Here is a 19,751-nt window from a genome sequence, read left to right as displayed (position 1 = left end):
TATGGTCCACCACACCTGAGTGAAACCCTAGAATTGCTAACCCATGGGTCACTCTCACTTTCTATTTTGGTTTTTTCATTTTTTTCTTCGGTTCTTCTGTGGAATATATCAATCGTATCAGTGACCAAGGCACAAAGCAGAAACTGTATAGTCAAGTGAGGTGGAGCGAACATTCTGGCTGGGAGGGGTATGTTGCTAAAATATTATTTGGTTGGTTTTTGTCTATTTTTATCTCCTCTTTATCGGTAACCTCTTATCTCACCCTCTTCACTCTCCACGTCTTTTCAATCTCTCATTCTCTCTTTCTACTCTCTATACTTTTCTAATTTTCCATTCACGCCCCTACTGTTATGTAGCATATCAGTATATATAAATTTTATAATATCGTTAAATGACTTAACTCTGTTTTCTCTAACACACATATTGAGTTTTCGATACATTTGGGAAACAAAACGAAGTGTTTATTTGTAAAAAAAATTCTTCAAAAGCATTTGCTATTTTGCCATAGACAAAATATCGAGAAATACAATGTACTTTTTGAAATATTAACTTTACTATATTGTATTTTTTTCGTGACAATAACATACAAGCACTGTTTGGTTCAAAGAATTTCGAATCTTAAAGAAAGTGAAAATCTATAAACGAACTTATCATAATCTATTTATGAAGAATGTGTTTTCTAATTGTTTGGAGTCACAATTCAAAAAACTGGTCCACTGGATTAAACCCTACCAAAAATTTCTCAGTCTCTATATACGAGTGACTTTCTCGGTTTCTCTTAGCGTTAGCGACGGAACTGCTGCAAATCTTAGGGTGTGTTTGTTAAATTTTAACTCATGGAAAGGAAAGGAAATAAAATGAGTGGTCCACTATGGAATGGAATGGAATGGAATGGAAAGGAAATAATTTTAAATGGTATGTGTTTGGTAAACTGGGAAAAGAAAAGTAAAAAATGGGGAAAAGAATAATCATGTTTGTTTGCAAAAGTTATGGAAAGGAATAATTGTATTGTTGGGTTATAGGTGTATTAGTAGTAAGTCCCTATCTATCTATTTCCTTTCCTTTCATTTCCTTTCCTTTCCACAAAATTTTGGGGTTAGCTAAGGATACAAAACCTTTTCCATTTGTTTTCATATGGAAAAGCCCATTTCCTTTCCATGGGTAAACAAACGCCTTAAAAACTATGGAAAAGGTGGACTACTCTTATTTTCCTTTCCTTTCCTTTTCTTTCCATAGTGTTTCCATCATAACAAACACACCCTAAGTCGAAAGAATAAGGAAAGCAACTTCTTTCTTTTTTGGTAAAAAAGGATGTTGTTTTCTTCAATATTAACCCTAAATGGAAAATGTTTTCAACGTTAATCACTTTTCATGGTCTACCAAACACTAGGGGTGGAACTTGGGTCGGGTTAGTCCAAGTCTGCAGAGTGAATATTTTAGGCTGGGAGGGAGTATGTGGCCAAAATGTCATTTGGTTGGTTTCTGTCTGTTCCCACCTCTTCTCTTCGTCAGTAACTCTTCTCTCTCTCTCTTCACTCTCCACGCCTTTTCAATCTCTCCCTTTTCCCTCTCCACTCTCTATGTCCTTCCAATTCTCCGCTCATGCCCCCACTGTTATGTAGTATATTAGTATATACGAATTTTATAATATCGTTAAATGACTTAACTCCGCTTTCTCCAACAAACATATTGAGTTATCGACACATTTGGGAAACAAAATGACGTGTTTATTTGCAAAAATAATTCTTCAAAAGCATTTGCTATTTTGCCATATACAAAATACCGAGAAATACAATGTACTTTTCGAACTATTAACTGTAATATATTGTATTTTTTTCGTGACAAGAACATATAAGCACTGTTTGGTTCAAAGAATTTCAAATCTTAAAGAAAGTGAAAATCCATAAACGAACTTATCATAATCCATTTATGAAGAATGTGTTTTCTAGTTTGGAGTCACAATTCTAAAAACTGGTCCATTCACTACTACAGAAATGCCCATTTATCACGGTTGGTCAGCTGGTATATACCACTGTTCCCCTAATAACAATGGTTTATAGTCATTTACCACGGTACAAAACAGTTTTCTAGTTTTGGAACAAGAAAATACCACTATTTTTTTATAGCAAGACATATACCACGGTACTATCAAATATTAGCCTAATTATTTTTTACTATACGTATACCCCACATTTCCTTAAAACCAGTGGCTTATATTTTGGGCATAATTACACCTACCGTAGCAAAAGCAAACAAGCGGAGAAAGTAAAAAAAATTAATTAAGGGTCGAAAATTAAACACGAAAAACATAAAGAAAAAGAACAAATGGGTGAATGAAAACACATAAGATAGAAAACCATCGTGAGTACAAAAAGTGAACCGTCAACATAAATCAGACCTAGCACTGGGCTAAAGGGCAAAAGAGCAAATCGTTTTTCTCTTATTCAGAATATCGAACAAATCTTAAGGTGAAATTTCAAAAACACTTCTCAGCTTATCGACTTAATTCCCTTCCTGACTTCCTTCCTGAAAACCTTTATTGTTTCAGTCCATCTTCATCTTCTTACACTTGATCATATTCCTCTCTCAAACTCTAACTGAAGACCTAGCAAATTTTGCTAAGGAAGGATTCCTTAATTAATTTTCTATGAACGACTAAACCATAATCATTTTTCTTCAATTTGTGAATCTAAAGCTTTTTAATTTGAGAATGGGCGGGATGAGTGCGTTTGGTGGAGTAATGACGGATTCTGAAATTGATCGAAAAGTTTGAAAAGTGGGATGCTTTTGTGTAGTTCGTTTCCATTAACAAAGTTGAGAAAAAGTACAAAATTTGTTCTGATCTCTCGAGCGGAAATAACAAGGTATTTTGTATTCACTCGCTTAATTAGGTGTTCTGAATTGAGTTTGTTGGGCAGCCTATATAAGACAAGGGTTCTGGATTTTTTTAATAATCTTATTATCTACCCTGAGGTTGTTCTATTGATTTGCGATTTCTTAAATTCTTACTTTTGACGTCTACAGTTCTATATATTTTTTATGTCCAATTTAAAATTTCTAATTTCCCCATTTATATTAGCATTACTGGCCTTAAATTTGATGATCTCTGATATTGTTATTATGTTTGGCTGCAAAGCTTGACGAGGAAAGGGTATAAGTAGAATCAGTGAACATCTGGTGTTTGCAAATATGGAAAAGTGGAAGTTTGTAAAACCCAGAACGTTGATATGATATGGAAGATAGATGGGAAAGGTGGGATCCTTGTGCCTTCATCTTTTTTCGTGATTTTTTTTATAGGGTTTTAGTTTTATCTTGGCCTGAGTCTGTTTCACAGTTTAATTCACATTGTCGAGGGTAATATATGTGACAACAAGCCAGCAGTCACAGTGAATGAAGAGTCTGGGAGGAATCTATTTTATTGGTTCTTAGAAGCTGTCGAGGACCCTTCTCCAAAACCTCTTGTTATTTGGCTCGAAGGAGGTCTGTTTTTGCTCTTCTATACTGTTATAATTTCTATGATCATGCACTATAGTGGAAAAAACCTTAGGTGATTAAATGAGATGGATCAGAAAACTAAAATGCACAACTTAAACTTGCTTTCTTATTCTTTTAGTCTTTGCAGTACAAGTATAGATCATTTTCCTGAACAACATTTCTAGGCCTACCTAAAACATACTACCAATTATGTTTACATAAATTTCCTCACAATTATTTGTTGTGCATTGTACCTACTATCTTTTGTATATTATTTTTGGTTCTGATCCAAGAAGATTCTAATCTTTAGGACCTGGGTGTTCGATCCAGTTGGTTCGAAAAGCAGAGAGAATAGGCCCTTTTAGTATTAATCCTGATGGAAAGACCCTCTATCTCAATCCTTATTCTTGGAATCAAGGTAAGCACTTTTCGTATAGTTCACTAAGATTTGGTTAGCATTTTCAAAGATGGTCGTTTGTCGACTGGTTATTTTTGTGTACCATCTGCTCTGGAACTTCTTCAAGCTTTTCTTTCATTGCATCTAAGAGATCTTGATGAACTTTGCTCTAGTCAAATTCATTCATCATGTTCTTCAAGCTTTCCTTTGATTGTATATAAGGCTAAAGGCTGTGCTTGATGGGTAGTTTTGTAACAGAGAAGACAAAAATGGTAATTGTGGGTAGATTACTTTGAAATTCGATTTTTTTTTTTTCGCTTCTAAGGGTATCTATTTTTGGGAAGACAACTTTCTTTCTTAAAGAATGGTGTTTAATTTCCTTAAACTGGTGGATGTTCTCTCCGCCATTAGCTGTAAGTTAATACAGCTACATATATGATCAAGGATGCCAATAGAATGGTGTGCTTTGGGTTTTCTTACCAATAAAATCTGATTTTGGGGTGGGGGAGGGCAACAAAAAAGGTTATCAAATTTGAAACCATTGCTATTAGGAAAATCATATCTAGTTTAATTATCATCCCACAAACTCTCTTATGCAATTCTTACTGTGAATCCAATGCATCTTTTTTACAGTGGCCAACATCATATTCCTTGAATCACCTGTTGGTATAGGGTTCTCCTATTCCAGCAATCCATCTGAATATCTGACAAATGGAGATAAAAGGACTGGTATGAGTCCAAATAATTTAGACCTGAAAATGCTATATATAGGACTTTAAACTAACATAATCTCTTTTACTATTATCAGAACTTACATGTTTACATCTGATGACTCGTTAGTATTCTTACTCAGGTGGTTTGAGAGATTTCCTCAATATAAAGGAAGGGATTTCTATATAACCGGCGAAAGCTATGCAGGTAATGAAAAGTTTAACTGGTAGTTTTATTCTATAACAGTAAGTCTTGGCACACAAGTAAGCTAAGTAACTGTATTTGATTTTACCCCTGGGTAATTTAACTAATTAATCAATCATAAAATTATGAAAAGATGTTGGTAGAACAAAGATCAAAGTGTCTTATAGACTGGAATCCTTTTTGTCAAGTCAAGGTGGCCTAGCTGTCATAATGAAGCGGACTCTGTTTTGGAAAAGAATAGCACACTTTTTTTGGTAATAGAGAGTGGTTTAAGGCATATCACAATTGCTTTTGTGATGGCAGGACTCCAAATGGCATAGTCTCTTTAGTGTGGAGACTTGATCCCTTAATGTCTTTAGATGGAAAACAGAAAACCACACCACAGCACTAGGGTGTCATTTTCATTAGAAACATAGAGTCGTTGCGTTATCAATATCTGACCATTTTTTACCCCCAATTGAATCATTAAGTAAATAGAAAGGAAACGTTTAACTAACATGATTGATTATTTTTCTACTATTCCATTAAATATTGGCATATTTTGTTTTGTCATAGGACACTACATTCCTCAGCTTGCCCAAGCCATTATGAGGTATCAGTCGTCTACAGGGCAAAAACCAATCAATCTCAAGGGCTACATGGTATGTACTCAGTTCCTTTTTATTCTTATCTCTTGATTGTGCACCATGGGAACATTCAAACAGTTGAAAGAAGAAACATATGTAATGCAGGTGGGAAATGCTCTAACCGATAATTTCAATGACCAATTGGGACGTTCAGAATTTTTGTGGTCCACTGGTTTGATTTCTGATCAAACCTACAAGCTTCGCAACATTTTCTGTAGCCATGCTTCTTTTGTGCACAGCCCAGAGAATTGTAGTAAGATTTCTGATGTAATTACTCTCGAGCTTGGGAACATATATAGCATCTATACTCCTGCCTGCACTAGCAATGTCAGTGATTCGGATAAACCCCCGAAAAGGCGATATGTAAGTAGTTCTTCCTGAGATCGAGTTCTAATTCATACCGTAATATGTTTAACTCACAGCTAAGATCACTTATATATTCCCAGAAAAACATAATATACAGGTAGGTGGTAGCCAACAAAAACAACAAATGATGGAAGTATGACCAATTTCATTCTAGCATCTAAACTGATTTTTATGTCTATATATATCTAGCAACATGACATGTGGCCGGTGTGCATTTTTGTTCTTTCAGTGTGTATGCTTGTGTGTCTCCATGTGTAGGTGCAGATTCAGGAGGTAGTAGGAATATGCTTGAGAAGCAGTGGGAACCATCTGTGGAGAATATTGGAGGATGGTTGAGAAGCCTACTGAGGAGATTGAGGTAGGATTGGACAGGTGATTAATTATTTGAAGAACATTTGTCTCTTTTTTTCTCTTAATGAAACTTTGTTTGTGCTTGTGATGCTTTGTAGGTTCTTTATGGAGCCGATTTGGAAATTGGACTTTTTGGAAGTAGGTTTCCAAAATAGTCCTCTACAATGGACTGCTCTAATTACAACAATAAATATTTGAACTCGAGTTGGAATTTGAATAATTTTGCAAGACTCCCAGGCTCAGTGCTCTCTTTTGAAAGTGGGGACATTTCAGGTGTGATGGTACCTTGGTTGTATATAGGAATGTGCTTCTCATCATTCTGTTGGGTAATACATTTTTTTTTTTCTTTCTTTTCATTTTCTTGATTTTTTATGCTTATTTTGTCATCTAGTCTTTTTCTCTTTGAGATTCCTTTGGTTATATGATCTATATATTCATGACTGTACATTTCTTAACCGAAATAATGGTTTATAGGTTTCCAGTTTAGAATTAAATGAGACTTTATAGGTTTCCAGCATGTTGAGGACCACCACTTCTACTCAATGAATTACATGCACTTTGGGGCTCCTAAAATTTGGTATGGTGTTCCTGGAGAAGATGCTGTCAAGTTGGAAGTGGCTATGAGAAAGCATTTACCAGACTTGTTTCAAGAGCAGCCTGACTTACTTCATAAGCTTGTGAGTAATTATCTTTTTGTATTGCCACTTTTTAACATGGAGGCTTTTATGCAAGTCGTTTTTACAACTATGTAAAGTCAAATTTGTAATGACCTAGTAACACAAGACTATTGGTATGGTCGTTACTATCTTCCTATACAAGTGAATTACGAGTTTGTGCATGTGGAAGATGCAGTTGGCACACAAGTTCCATGGCCAAAAGACCTTGTTCTTTTTAAGGACGACATTGAGGTAAAAGAGCATTTTATATGCAATTTTTTAATTTCCAATTCGCTATGATTTTAACGCCTGGTTGGTTTGAATTTTCAATAATTTAGGAAGAGACAAGTAAAAGTATCCTACACATTATTGTCTTTTTCTTTGAAAAGTATATGTTTACATATGTTGTGAGTCTATATGTTAGGGCCCATATCAACCAGGTGGCACAGAGTGTGGGTATTACACAATGAAGTTTATGAGGAAAATAGTAGAGGCTTGTTCAACTGGATCATTTGAAAATAAGGTATTTGAAAGTTTTGACAAACACTTTATTTGGCTCAAAGACTTCGCCTTATTCTTATATAGTAACTCTACATGTTGTGCCTTGACTCATCAAGATGACAAATTTAGAACTGAAGGAGACATACACGCAAGATGAACTTGACGGTGTTCGGCTCGATATTATTCAGTTCATCCAGAAAAATGGGGTGTTTCAGCTGGAAGCGAATGAGAATGAGTTTTAGCTATATTCGGACCCCTCCAATTTAATTTATGAGTCTTACCTTTGTAATTTATGAAAAGGAATTTGAAGTTTGTTTTCTTAGTGCACTCAAAAAATTAATGGAAGTTTTTTTATTATTATTATTATTATCTTTTTTTGCAATATTTGATAGTTTAAAATACCTAATGGAATTTGTTGGGAAGATGGAAATGTTGTACGTAGGTAGGCTGTGTAAATTTTGCTATGCAGGTTCGGTTTTTAAGTGGAAGACTGTTACTAGTATTATATATATATATATATATATATATATATATATATATATATATATATATATATATATATATATATATATATATATATATATATATATATATATATATATATCGGTTTGTCTAGGGTGCATATATATATATATATATATATATATATATATAGTTATAGTTATAGTTATAGTTATATACCACGGTTTGGCATAAACGTAGTGTTTAGTATAACTATATACCACAATATTATAACACATACACTAATATAAACTACGGTTTCAATAGCTTATATGCCACGGTTCTGTTGACAATCGTGGTATATCATGGGCATACAAACCACGGTTCTTTGACAAACCGTGGTATCCGTTAAACATATATACCACAATTTTGCTATTATTATATACCACACCACCTATTGTCCGCGGCATAACAAATGTAAATATATTTATACCACACTTAAAAAACAATTGGTATAAGTGTCATTCTCAGAGTAGTGATTGGATTAAACCCTACCAAAACTTCTCACCGATCTCTATATAATGAAAGACTTTCTCGGTTTCTCTTCCGTTAGCGGCCGGAATCGCAACAAATCTTAGTCGAAAGAATAAGGAAAGCAACTTTTTTCTTTTTTGGTAAAAAAGGATGTTGTTTTTCTCAATATTGACCCTAAATGGAAAATGTTTTCAACGGTAATCACTTTCCATGGTCTACCAAACACTAAGGGTGGAACTTGGGTCGGGTTAGTCCAAGCCCGATGGGCTAAAACCCGATTTTTGTTGGTCCTGGGCTAACATTTCAGATTCGTGGTTCGGGTTTGGTCTTGTAAAATCAAAACCTGACTCAGTTTCAGGTTGGGCTCAGGTTAGAATATCAAATAACTGAAAACCCCGAGCCCGTCTACATATATGTACGTATATATTTCATTATTTATATTATGTTATATTGTTTCCTTATAAGGATTTATTCTTGTAAAAAATAAGATTGAGAATATTAAATTTAGAGATAATAATTGAATCAATAAGATTAGTTTCCTTTTCAAATAATCAAATCAATTTTTTTAGTTAGAATATTGAATTTTTGTGTTATTTATCTCTTAATTAATTTATTTAACAGTGAAAAGGCGTTGAGTTCTTCACTGCTTAACATTGAAACCCAAGAAACTTGACCAACCCGAGTTGGGCTTGGGCTGAAAATTTAAGGACCGACTAGGACTTGGTCCCGAACTTGGGTTGAAACCCTTGTTAGCAATTCACCGAATTATTCGTGAATAATTCGCGAATCGAATTTTTGAAGGGCAATACGTATAATACTTTTGAATGTTTCAAAAATTCGGAATAATTTGTGATTTTTTGCTTTGAAACGAATAATTCAGTTTTTGGCGAATTTTTAAAAAATTCGGCTCAAAAAAAAAAAAAAAATGAATGAAAATTCAATTGTGCTTTTGTTATATTTTTTATGTATTTTATATCCTCACTCTTATTTTATTAAGTGCCTCACTCTTACATTCTTAGTGATAAATTAATAAAAAAACTTTGCTTTTATACTTTTTTGATAATATTTAAATTGTCATGTCATGGTGTGTGTATTTTGAAGTTTGAATTGTAATTTCAATCCAATAACAAATAAATGAAGGTACCTATGTAAACCATTCAATTGGTTTCAATGTTTTCGTAGCTAAATTGTTTGGATATGTTTGTTATATTGTAAAGAATGACAATTATTATTAATATTTACTAATATTATGAATTTTTTACTTTCGAATTTTTGCAACAAAATGTTTAAAACGCGTATTAATTAAACACCACATAATTGCCGTATTGCGAATTTTTGATTGTACCGAATTTTTGCCATATCCCGAATTGTTAACAAGAGTTGAAACATTTGAAACTCGGGTTGGGTTTGGGTTAGACCTCAACCCGACCCAATTTGGCTGAGTTCCACCCCTACCAAACACCGAAGAGAATTTATAATCAAGGAAAACACTTTCTTCTCTCCCATTATTATCTGTCAACCAAACGCAGCCGCAATATACATTTGCATTTAGTACAATGACTACAATAACTAGGATTCCGTTCAATTTCCTTCACTGGATTCAGCCCAAAACATATCTAAAACATGCACTTGGAGGACCTTTTGCCACTGGAATTCTTTGTCCACTTTCATCTCCAACCCTAGAATTATTTTTGAGAATATTTTGGCTTGAATCAGGTACAATGACTACAATAACTAGGATTCCGTTCAATTTCCTTCACAGGATTCAGCCCAAAACATATCTAAAACATGCACTTGGAGGACCTTTTACCACTGGAATTCTTTGTCCACTTTCATCTCCAACCCTAGAATTATTTTTGAGAATATTTTGGCTTGAATCAGGTGAAAAGTTTTGGACAGAATGCTCGACATTGTAGTAATTGTGCTAAACACAAAAGTGCATTGCATTTCTTTGTCATAAAAAAATACAATGCAGTAAAATTAATATTTTGAAAAATATTGTATTTCCATTGTATTTCCCGATATTTTTTGCCTTTTGTCATGGGTTCAACAAACATCTAACTTGTTATTTTAACTGGATTGAATGTTTGAAACCAAAGAAATCATGATTTTATTGTTTTTGAGTACCTACCCCATACATTTGAATGGAGGGTATATGAAAGATCCTCAGCCGAGGGTCAGTACTCTGTACTCAGTAGCATTCTCCATTTGGATACGATAATTAGAAATGACCCTCCTTTTCTCTTGTGATTGGAAGTAGCCTCCCAATTTGACTAGTGACGTACACACTTATATATACGGTTCGGATAAACGAAAGATCATCATACATACAAATTTTCTCTTAAACGGACATGTTATGTAGTGTCATCTTGAGCAACTTATATAGTGTTTTGCACAGTTTATATAGCGCATATTAAAAAGTCTGATATTGTACAATTATAGCGTTGTCCATTACTCCATTAAACATGTTAATAAATGTAAATTAAAAAACCGTTCAAAACACTATCTAAACTGCCCTCATGAACATGTCCGTTTAAGAGAAAATTTGACCATACATAATACATCAATTTTACTCCAATTTAAAGAGAAATTTAGAAAGTTCATTCGCGATATTAAAAAGCTGTCAAGAATCATAAATTTCAATGTAATTTGAAACTTCAAATCTTATTTTTATTATTATTTTTTTGATAATCTAAACTTCTTTGAATGTTGATGGGTGAACTTATGCAAGTAAGGGGATTATGGCTACACTGTGGAGAAGTTGATGTTCGAGAAAAATGAACTGAACTCAAATTCTCCTTCACTCTAGAACTTATGTGTTTGATAGGAGTTGTGGCAAAGACAAATTTTGTCACCATTTGCAACTGGCAAATTTACTATGTGACAATTGCAAATAATTTGTGACAAATTTAAATTTGCCACTATTTGATGATACTGTAGTAAATATCATTTGCCCTGATTTACAACTATTTGCTGCTGTTTGATTGTCTAAATTTGCCGCGACAAATATTTCATTTTTTGTGCTTTTAAAATATTTAAGATTTAAAAATTATAGCTATTCTTATTTGTATATGGTTTCACCTATATCACACTAAACAAAAGTATAAAAAAAACAAAAAATAATAATAGTAAATTAGTAATGAAGTATAAAAAAAGCAAAAAATTAAATACAAAATAAAGAAAATTAAAGACAATACAATTCAACATTAATAGTAATAGTATGTCTTTTGAAACAACTATAAAATAAAGTCAAAGTGCAATAGACATTAACAACCATTGTTATCCAAACACATATAAAATGTCATTGTGCCTTGAATAAATTCTATCTCGTTGCTAGCTATGATCTTTTGTTATTCATAACTCCATTCAAACCCTTGTTGCATAGTTACACTTGCAATACCACGTGCTATCCATCGTGAAGGTCTTCACTTTCATTTGAAATACAAATTAAGTTAATATACTTAAAACAATAACGAAGTTAAGAAAGTTCAAAATATATCTTGTATATCAAAACAAATATATATAGTGTCCTATAACCAAACTAGCGACAAAACAATCAAAAAAAGAGGTTGTACTAACATATGGAGCAACTTATTTGTTTCCATTGTAACTGCCTCAAATTCATAAACTACATACTAGCTAGCACACACACAGAGGCATCACATACACACACACGCACACCTACACCACACTCCACCAAAAATCACAACAGCACACACATGCACATAAAATCACAACGCATGCACACACACATACACTACCTATTGCACCAGCAGCGCACCTGGAAGTAGGGGTGATAATTTGGCCCTCAGGCCCTCAACCCGGCCCTAAAAAATGCGCGTCAAAACCCTCAAAAGTTGGCCCTCACAGATTTGAGGGGCGGGCTGGCCCGGCCCTCATGCTTGTTTAGGGCGGGCTAGGGTCTAGGTTCTGGAGCATAGGCCCGGCCCGCATTTGGCCCTTCCAAGCCCTCACTTGGCCCTCAGTATTTTTTTTTTCGATAAGATATATTTTATTTTTTTACATTATATATGTAAGGTACCACAATTATCCCTATTTGAACTAAATATTTTCACTACAAATAATGTTTAATAATAGTAGTTTACCACATATCATATGAGGTATTTTGTAATTTGAGTAAAAGAGTTCAAATATAAAAAGAAAAGTGAATTATGATTATTTTGTATAAACCCAAAATAGAGGTGATAATTTATGTATTATACTATATATTTGTGTAAACCCTAAAAGAAAACCATATTTTCTTGTTATTTTACATTATATTTATGTATTATACTATAATTATCTAAATTGTATAAAAAAAATTTATTAAATTAGTTTTCAATAGGGGATAAATTATAACATAATATAATATATGCACTTTTGTAATTGATTTAATGATATGTATATAAGTCATACATAAAACAAATCCAACCTAACAACATAGTTAAGTATTAAAAATGTAGATATTTTAAGAATATCATCTCTTCCACCATCTCTATCTATTTTTTTTCTAAAGATATAAGAATTAGTTTTGTATACTTATATACATATCATTAAATTACAAAAAAAAAAAAAAAAAAAAAAAAATTACAAAAAAAATAGTAAACTAGTGAAGTATAATTAGACCGGGCCCGACCCGGCCCTCATTTGGCCCTCAAAAATGAGGGGCGGAGGGCTGTTAAGGGCTTGAGTTTTCATGCTTGACCCTACTCGACCCGCTCTCAATATCAAATAGGGCGGTGACCCGGCCTTCAATCATGAAGGCTTTTATGGTTTGAGGGCGGGCTAGCCCGGCCCGCCCTTTTATCACCCCCCACCGAAGTAGTAGCAGCAGCAGCCACCACCAGCAGAGGCAGTAGCAACCACCAGTAGCAGAAGCCACCACCACCAGCAACACCTAGAACCACCAGCAGCAGCACTACCTGCAACACCAGTCTACACTACCACAACACACACACTACACTACCTGCAGTAGCACCACCACACTCACACACAACCAAATTTCCATCAATAACAAAGAAATGTTACAGCTAACAACTACAAAGAAATTTTACAGGTAACAATCACCCACAAAGAATGTTTCCCCTATCATAGTTATGAACCCAATTTCAAAGCAAACCCAATAACAATTAACTAAGTCGACTCCCAAAAATTGATTCCGCAAACTGACTTCTATTTTTATTTCAATGCAACCTATAGGAACCACTAAGAAAGTCAGTCATTGCAATGGAGCATTGTGAAAGATTAAAGGACCTTAGTGGATTTGAACCACCATCTTTTGGGACGTATGTAATACATTACAATCCCAAGTGCTCTACCCTTTGAGCTAAAGATCAACAGTTAACCACCCATCCATTCTATATGCATTTACCACACACACACACATCTGTGTACATAGTTGCACTAACTCTCCACTGACCTCCTTGCAATTCAAACGTCTCCTTCGACATTTGATTGGTTGAAGTCTCCAAGCAAAAGGAGTCCAACATCAAACTTTGGTACGGTACTCACTTGAGTTGATCACTTTAACTTCAATCATTCAAGTAAATAATAAAATCAGACCCATGTTTATTGAAGATACAAACTTCAGCAAGCCAAAATAATCCTCAACACCAAATTGAGATGCCAATAGTCCCTACTAACAATTATATGGTAACCTCCTTCAACCTCTAACTACTAACAACAAACAAATTTTCAATAGCCTATCTAAAGCTTTTTAAAATAATAGGGTATTAACTAAGAAGGTGAGACAATAAAGATATATATAAAAGCCACAGTTAAAATATGTTGGAAAATAGAAGAGATGATGTTCATCACCACTTCACCCTTAGTAATTTTCTCATTTCTTCCTCTAATTCCCCACATGATAAGAACAAAAGAAAACCAACTCGTGTTAATACAAACTTCTAAAAATACAGGAAGTTCACAAAAACGGGACTCCAATAAAAATAGCAATAAGTCTAAAATTGATATCTTGTAAATTCTAGAAGGAAAGAATATACCAAAATCAATTCGTTCTCTTCCTTTCTTAACTAGTTTCTAAAATGGGTAGTAAGATTCCTTAAATTTTTATGTACGCCAACAAGTGTGTCAAGAGCTTCCTTCCCTAAACAATGGTTTTTAAACTTTCTTATGACCTGTTTCTTTCAATTCAATAGTTCACAAGAAACAAAAGCTAGCCTATGCTAATAAACCACAACGTACAATTGCATAATAGCAGACCAATTTACCCATCACAACAAAGTAAAAGCTAGCTTGTAATAAGCCAGCAAACCAATCAAACACCAATTAGTAGTCACTAATTCGCGGTCACAAAGAAAATAAATTCCAGTACTCATGTATTAACTAAGAGAGAGAGAAAGAGTAGAGAGAGAATGAGAGATGTTACCGAGTTTTTGTTTTTTGTTTTTTGGTGGGTGGCAAATTCATAGTAAATTTGTGTGTTAATTTATTGTGGCAAAATTTACATACTTTCTCTTAAAATAAATTTTGCTATAAAAATTATGACAAATCTCAATTTATGACAAATCCAAAAAATATTTGCCATGGATAAAAAAAGGCTAAATCTATGGTGCGCCATTACATCTCGGCCACTCATACCAAAGAGTGCGTGTGTATTTAATGACAAAAATACTGATCCAAAGGCCCATATTACCTGCGCACTATACGACCTGCACACTGAAGACATGCTCATAAAAAAAACACACCAAACAGTAACAAACAAATGAATAGTATTATTATTTGCATTTGCCATGACACCAATAAATCGAGATTCTGGCACGACGTTATAAGTACTTGTACTGCAGCCACATGAATATATGATACGGATGGAAGTTGGAGCAGTCAGTAACACACAAAAAACATGTTTGTTTAAGTGTTTAACTAGTGAAAAATTATTCCAAGTTTGCAAATGTTTTGATCTAAAAGGAATAGAAAAAGTTATGGTTATTCCACAACTCGCCGTCACATTGGAATTAACTATCTTGTAATGAGGCGCATGCAAGTGAGCCGTTTGGGCGGGGCAAATCCGTTCACACCACTTCGGACGGTTTTGTCCCCAGTTTCCATTTTAAATTAAAAATAGAATCAGTTAAATGCAATTGTAATATTTATTGTATTTTAGGGGTTAATATGTAATATACTATAAAGATAAAGCTGACTTTATTGGTTAGGTGGGCCAAATTTTGAATTGAGTTGTTTCTATCAAATACAAATTATTTAGACAATTGTGTCCCTATTTTGCATCTTAAATTACAAAATAATTGTTTTTATAACATTTTAATAATTGCTATACTTTAGGGGTAAAGAGTATTAAGAGTATTTTGAAAAAAATTGTGGCATAAACACGTGGCGTAGCCCACGTGCTCAAAACTAGTTGGAATTAAAGGATGGTTGTTTTATGATTTGACGTTTCGGAAGCAATAGTTAAATTTAATAAGCATTACCATTTGTTGCATCGAATTCCAACGTGTCAACAACTGTAGGGTAATCAGTGGGTAATATATCCGATACAGGTTTCAAGATAACGTAAAAGAGTATCCATTATTTTTGGAAAATTCTTGTTGTTAAATTGTTGTGATAGTATGAGAATTGTGACATTGTTCTAATAGAATAAATAAATAAATAAATAAATAAATAAATAAATAAAATAAAATAAATAGAAATTAGAATAATAAGATTAGCCAGTGGTAACACATACTAGGGGTGTGCAATAAACCGGCCTAGGGCTAGTCCGCCCTAAAAATTTAAAGTCTTTCAGTTATTAAGGTTTTGCCAAATTTGGCAGCCCCCTAAAGTCTCCATAGGACTGGGTCGGGCCGGGTCATAAGTATAAATTTCAAGCCCTGACTCTATCTTAAGCCCTCTTTAACAGTTTAGAGCCGGGTCGGGTTGGGCCTATATATTTTCTTCTTTTTACTGCATCAGTTTTAAAACTCATTTATATTACAAAAAAGTTTAAAAGATTTGCAAACTCAAAGTCCCACCATTTTGAAATTTGAATAACAACCAATCTAGTAATAATTCTTGATAAGTCCAACAATTTAAAATGCATATCCACAATCTAATAAACTCAAGACATAGAGACTCATATTTATATTTCAAAATTACAGCTTAAAATGCACAAGACACATTTTGGAATGAGCTTTCAATCGACATAAATCCATTATTTCTTGTACTCAAATCTCACCAAAATTACATTTAACATTAAAGAACACAAAGACAAATAAGAGTATGGAATGAGTTTTTTCTTGACGCCAAACTATTTTTCATTAAAGCTAGTGCCAGTGCTCATTATTGTTCTTGGCTTACTAGGTTAGGCGACGGAGTTGTGAGGTGTGCGTGAGTTGTGAGATAGAAAACATTAGGTTTACAAGTTTTTATGATATAAGACAAGTTATTAAAAGTACCCATACGGTAAAAGTATCTCAAGTAGAAACCCTCTCTCCTGAAAAGCGAGCTTCTTTCCACCCTCTCTATCAATCCCCATTTGCCCAAATCCGTCCAATCTTAGTAGATCTAACCCCTCGAGCCATGAAGAAGAAAAAGAAGAAAAAACTCTCTTTTCTCCTTTCTCTTCTTAGTTTCCTCGCTCACAGTCCAAGATCTATGTGTTTTTGACATGATTGGAGTTATGGAGGAGGGAATTCTCCTAATCCTCTTCTTCTTTTTGCAACTCCATCACTTTTTGTAGTAGATATAATAGATCTTGGTCTTTTTAGTGTTGGTGTTTTACTGGTGGCTTCAAGCCTACTCCTTGTTGTATGATTTCCCTTTTTGTGATCTTAAATCTCGGTTTGATTCGGCTTGGGTTTGTCTCGCTTTTCCTCTATATTTTGTTTATCAGGGGATCCAATCCTTCCTACTTCCCCATCCAATGCTATGGTGTATTGATGCTTTAGTGGATTTCTTGATCCCGCCGCCGCTTGAACAACGCATTACATGGTGGGGTGTTTCTTTTTGGGAAATACTAATCGATTATTTGGACCTTCGGTTCTTGTTATGGACCTTCGGTCATTGTTCGGACCTTCCGTGTCATTGGTCTGGAAGGAAGAGGGTTGTGGTTCTTGTATCGACGGAGTTAACGCAATTGAAGTTTGGTGGAGACAGTGGCGATTGCAGTGGATTCAAGATTCGACAGGGGATTGAAGCTGCCTGGAGAAATTGCTGGTTTTAGTTTGGTTATTATGTATGCAATGTATTTGCTATCTTTCCTTGTAATTTTCTTTGGCTGTGTGTTGTTTGTAAGTTGTGATTCTTATGAATAATATAATAGCAGTTCCTATAAAAAATAAAAAAATAAAAAAACCCATACGGTAAGTGATAAATTACAAAGGACAGTATTATTTTAATTGAAAATATATAACAAGGAGTTGGATAGTTTTAGTTGTGTATTTTATAGTGAAATTATAACTAGGGCTTGGTTAGGGTCGGGCCTATATTTCAGAACTTTAGCCCTGACCCTGCCTTAGAAGGCATTAGGGCCGGGTCGGCCCTGCCCTAAACTCTGTGAGGGCTTTAGTAGTAAGGGCTTTATAGGGCTTAGGGTCGGGTCGGTCAGGGCCGGGTTAGGGTCATTAGGGCCAAATTCCCACCCCTAACACATACTCTATCCAGATTTTATATATATACTAGCCACTGTGCACGTGGTACTCACGTGGACTCTATTGAATTTAAAAAAAAAAAATTATAAACATTAAATTACTATTTTATCTATCTAATAGAACAAAAAAAACTGAAAATTACCAAATTACTTCTGAGACGTATACCAAAATACTGTTACTCAACCCCCACATTTTTCTATATATTAAAGATTTAATCTACCTTGATAGAAAAGACTAGATACGGTTTTGACAAACTGATAGTCTACACTTATAGAAATAATATATAAGAAGTAACAGTATACAAGGAGCAAATAAAGGTGCACGCCCTCATACTCCAACACCCTTCAATCTACTAAAGGATTTTTTTTAACATCATACATCGCAATACGGGGAACGAACGATTTAAAAATCAAAACGGAGCGAAAGATCAATATTCCAATTTATTCTACGTGTTGGACTCGATCGAAACTCGTTTTTCACTCAAAATAATGCTTCTTCTACCACAGCTATTGCTTGCACCACCTCGAGCTGGGAAAGCGTTGGAGATTAATGGATATTGGATTTTATCTGCCCGTCCACGTCATGTCACGTACGTGAAATATTGATTAACCTCAAGGTATACGAGGGGGCAATAGGACATTATCCTCAAAAAATTTAGGAGGGCGAAACCTTATATATTGAGAAATTTTTATACTAATTGTAGACTAATTTTTTGGTTTTCAAAAATTTGGGAGGGAGGGGATCCGCCCCTTGTCTCCATCATTGGTCCTTGGTAACCTCGATATGTTGTTATGTCTATAACAAAAAAAACTACTTTGATTTTCCTTGGCAAGAAAGCTTGACAACTGAGGGAGAAAATTCGCTGAAGAAAATGAAGTGAACTTCTGCTTATACGTGTGGGTTGAAGTTGATGAAAATATAATTTACATGTATGGCTATATGTTTCTTATTTTTTATGTATGCACGGGCACAAAAAAGATGAAACAAAAGAATAAAAATATGAAGTCTCTCGATTGGTCTTTTTGTTTTTGATAAATTGGCATCTTATTCATATGAGAAGAAAGAAAAAAGTGAGCAAGAGACTCACCAATACAAAGAAGTCTTGAAGAAAAAAGAAACATAACAGTAAAAAAATACTAGCTAAGCTACACCTGAAATAGCAGATTCCCAATCTCCACTCTAACATCAAGTTCCCAAAACAGTAGTCTCTGAAATAGATGCTGGCTTGTTGTTAAAGATGCTATCGTTCCCTCTTGGTCTCTCAATTGGTATTTTTATCGTTTGATTTCCTCCAATATCGCAACACCTCCCACTTGTGACACGAGTTTTAGTATGAAAGTCTGCGGAAGCTTTGAAACGGAGTCGCTCTTATTTTCCCTCAAATTTAAATCATTAAACTTTGATTCCGCGAGAAGTACACCCTTGCAACACCTAGTTGGGAAAGAATGATAGACTTTCAGCTACATTTATATTTGATGTCAAATGAAATGGGGATGAAGAAAACAATCTTTAAAATACAAAACCGTGACTTTAGCTTAGTAGAAGACAATCGTGTTAGAAGTTAGAACGCATGGACGCATTATTTTTTCTTGGAAAAAATATAAAAAGGAAAAAAACTGAAATCAAGTTACTATCCAAATTTTCTTCTGGAGTCTTTAAGTTTAGTTTATTTTGCTATTATTCCCTAAGAGACTTTCAAAAGATATTATACGCGGACTGAACTGGAGAACCAACTTCAGTCCCAAATGTACATCCACTAGAAACAGAGCAGTAACCAGCACGAGGGCAAATTTCCTTTTTGTGCATCGACTCCAACAGGCAACAGCCTCATAGTGGCATTCAGTTGATTTGAAACTGGGTCTGACGCCCAGAGCAGAAAGATACGATG

General features: G+C 34.3%; 1 protein-coding gene across 10 annotated transcripts; it reads left to right on the top strand.

Annotated features, from left to right (window-relative positions):
• The first annotated feature begins 2,738 nt into the window (after positions 1–2,738).
• LOC147513063 (serine carboxypeptidase II-2-like) lies at positions 2,739–7,649 on the top strand. 10 transcript variants are annotated; one of them, XM_086596103.1, is made up of 14 exons: positions 2,739–2,864; positions 3,137–3,252; positions 3,335–3,480; positions 3,785–3,892; positions 4,505–4,600; positions 4,725–4,789; positions 5,342–5,427; positions 5,518–5,775; positions 6,037–6,136; positions 6,228–6,455; positions 6,645–6,806; positions 6,904–7,037; positions 7,210–7,308; positions 7,403–7,649. In XM_086596103.1, the coding sequence occupies exons 2-6, from the start codon at positions 3,233–3,235 to the stop codon at positions 4,769–4,771; spliced, it is 417 nt and encodes a 138-aa protein (XP_086452229.1). In that variant the 5' UTR covers positions 2,739–2,864; positions 3,137–3,232; the 3' UTR covers positions 4,772–4,789; positions 5,342–5,427; positions 5,518–5,775; positions 6,037–6,136; positions 6,228–6,455; positions 6,645–6,806; positions 6,904–7,037; positions 7,210–7,308; positions 7,403–7,649. The 10 variants fall into 10 exon arrangements, with proteins under 10 accessions (XP_086452229.1, XP_086452228.1, XP_086452223.1 ...); XM_086596097.1 differs by lacking the exons at positions 2,739–2,864; positions 3,137–3,252; positions 3,335–3,480 and having other exon boundaries at positions 3,815–3,892; positions 4,680–4,789; positions 6,645–7,308; XM_086596101.1 differs by lacking the exons at positions 2,739–2,864; positions 3,137–3,252; positions 3,335–3,480; positions 3,785–3,892 and having other exon boundaries at positions 4,540–4,789; positions 6,982–7,037; positions 7,416–7,649.
• Positions 7,650–19,751: the final 12,102 nt, after the last annotated feature.

This window comes from Coptis chinensis, chromosome 3 (assembly GCF_015680905.1).
Source record: "Coptis chinensis isolate HL-2020 chromosome 3, ASM1568090v1, whole genome shotgun sequence".
Taxonomy (NCBI): Eukaryota; Viridiplantae; Streptophyta; class Magnoliopsida; order Ranunculales; family Ranunculaceae; genus Coptis; species Coptis chinensis.
The sequence above is the reverse complement of the archived record's forward strand: the minus strand, read 5'-3'. Positions and strand labels throughout refer to the sequence as shown.

What these genes read in the sequence shown, in the direction of transcription:
- LOC147513063 (XM_086596097.1), top strand. Translation starts at nt 4,687, where the DNA reads ATGTTTACATCTGATGACTCGTTAGTATTCTTACTCAGGTGGTTTGAG. An exon ending in TCAATCTCAAGGGCTACATG is followed by an intron (nt 5,428 to 5,517) that starts GTATGTACTCAG and finishes TATGTAATGCAG; the next exon opens with GTGGGAAATGCTCTAACCGA. An exon ending in AACCCCCGAAAAGGCGATAT is followed by an intron (nt 5,776 to 6,036) that starts GTAAGTAGTTCT and finishes CTCCATGTGTAG; the next exon opens with GTGCAGATTCAGGAGGTAGT.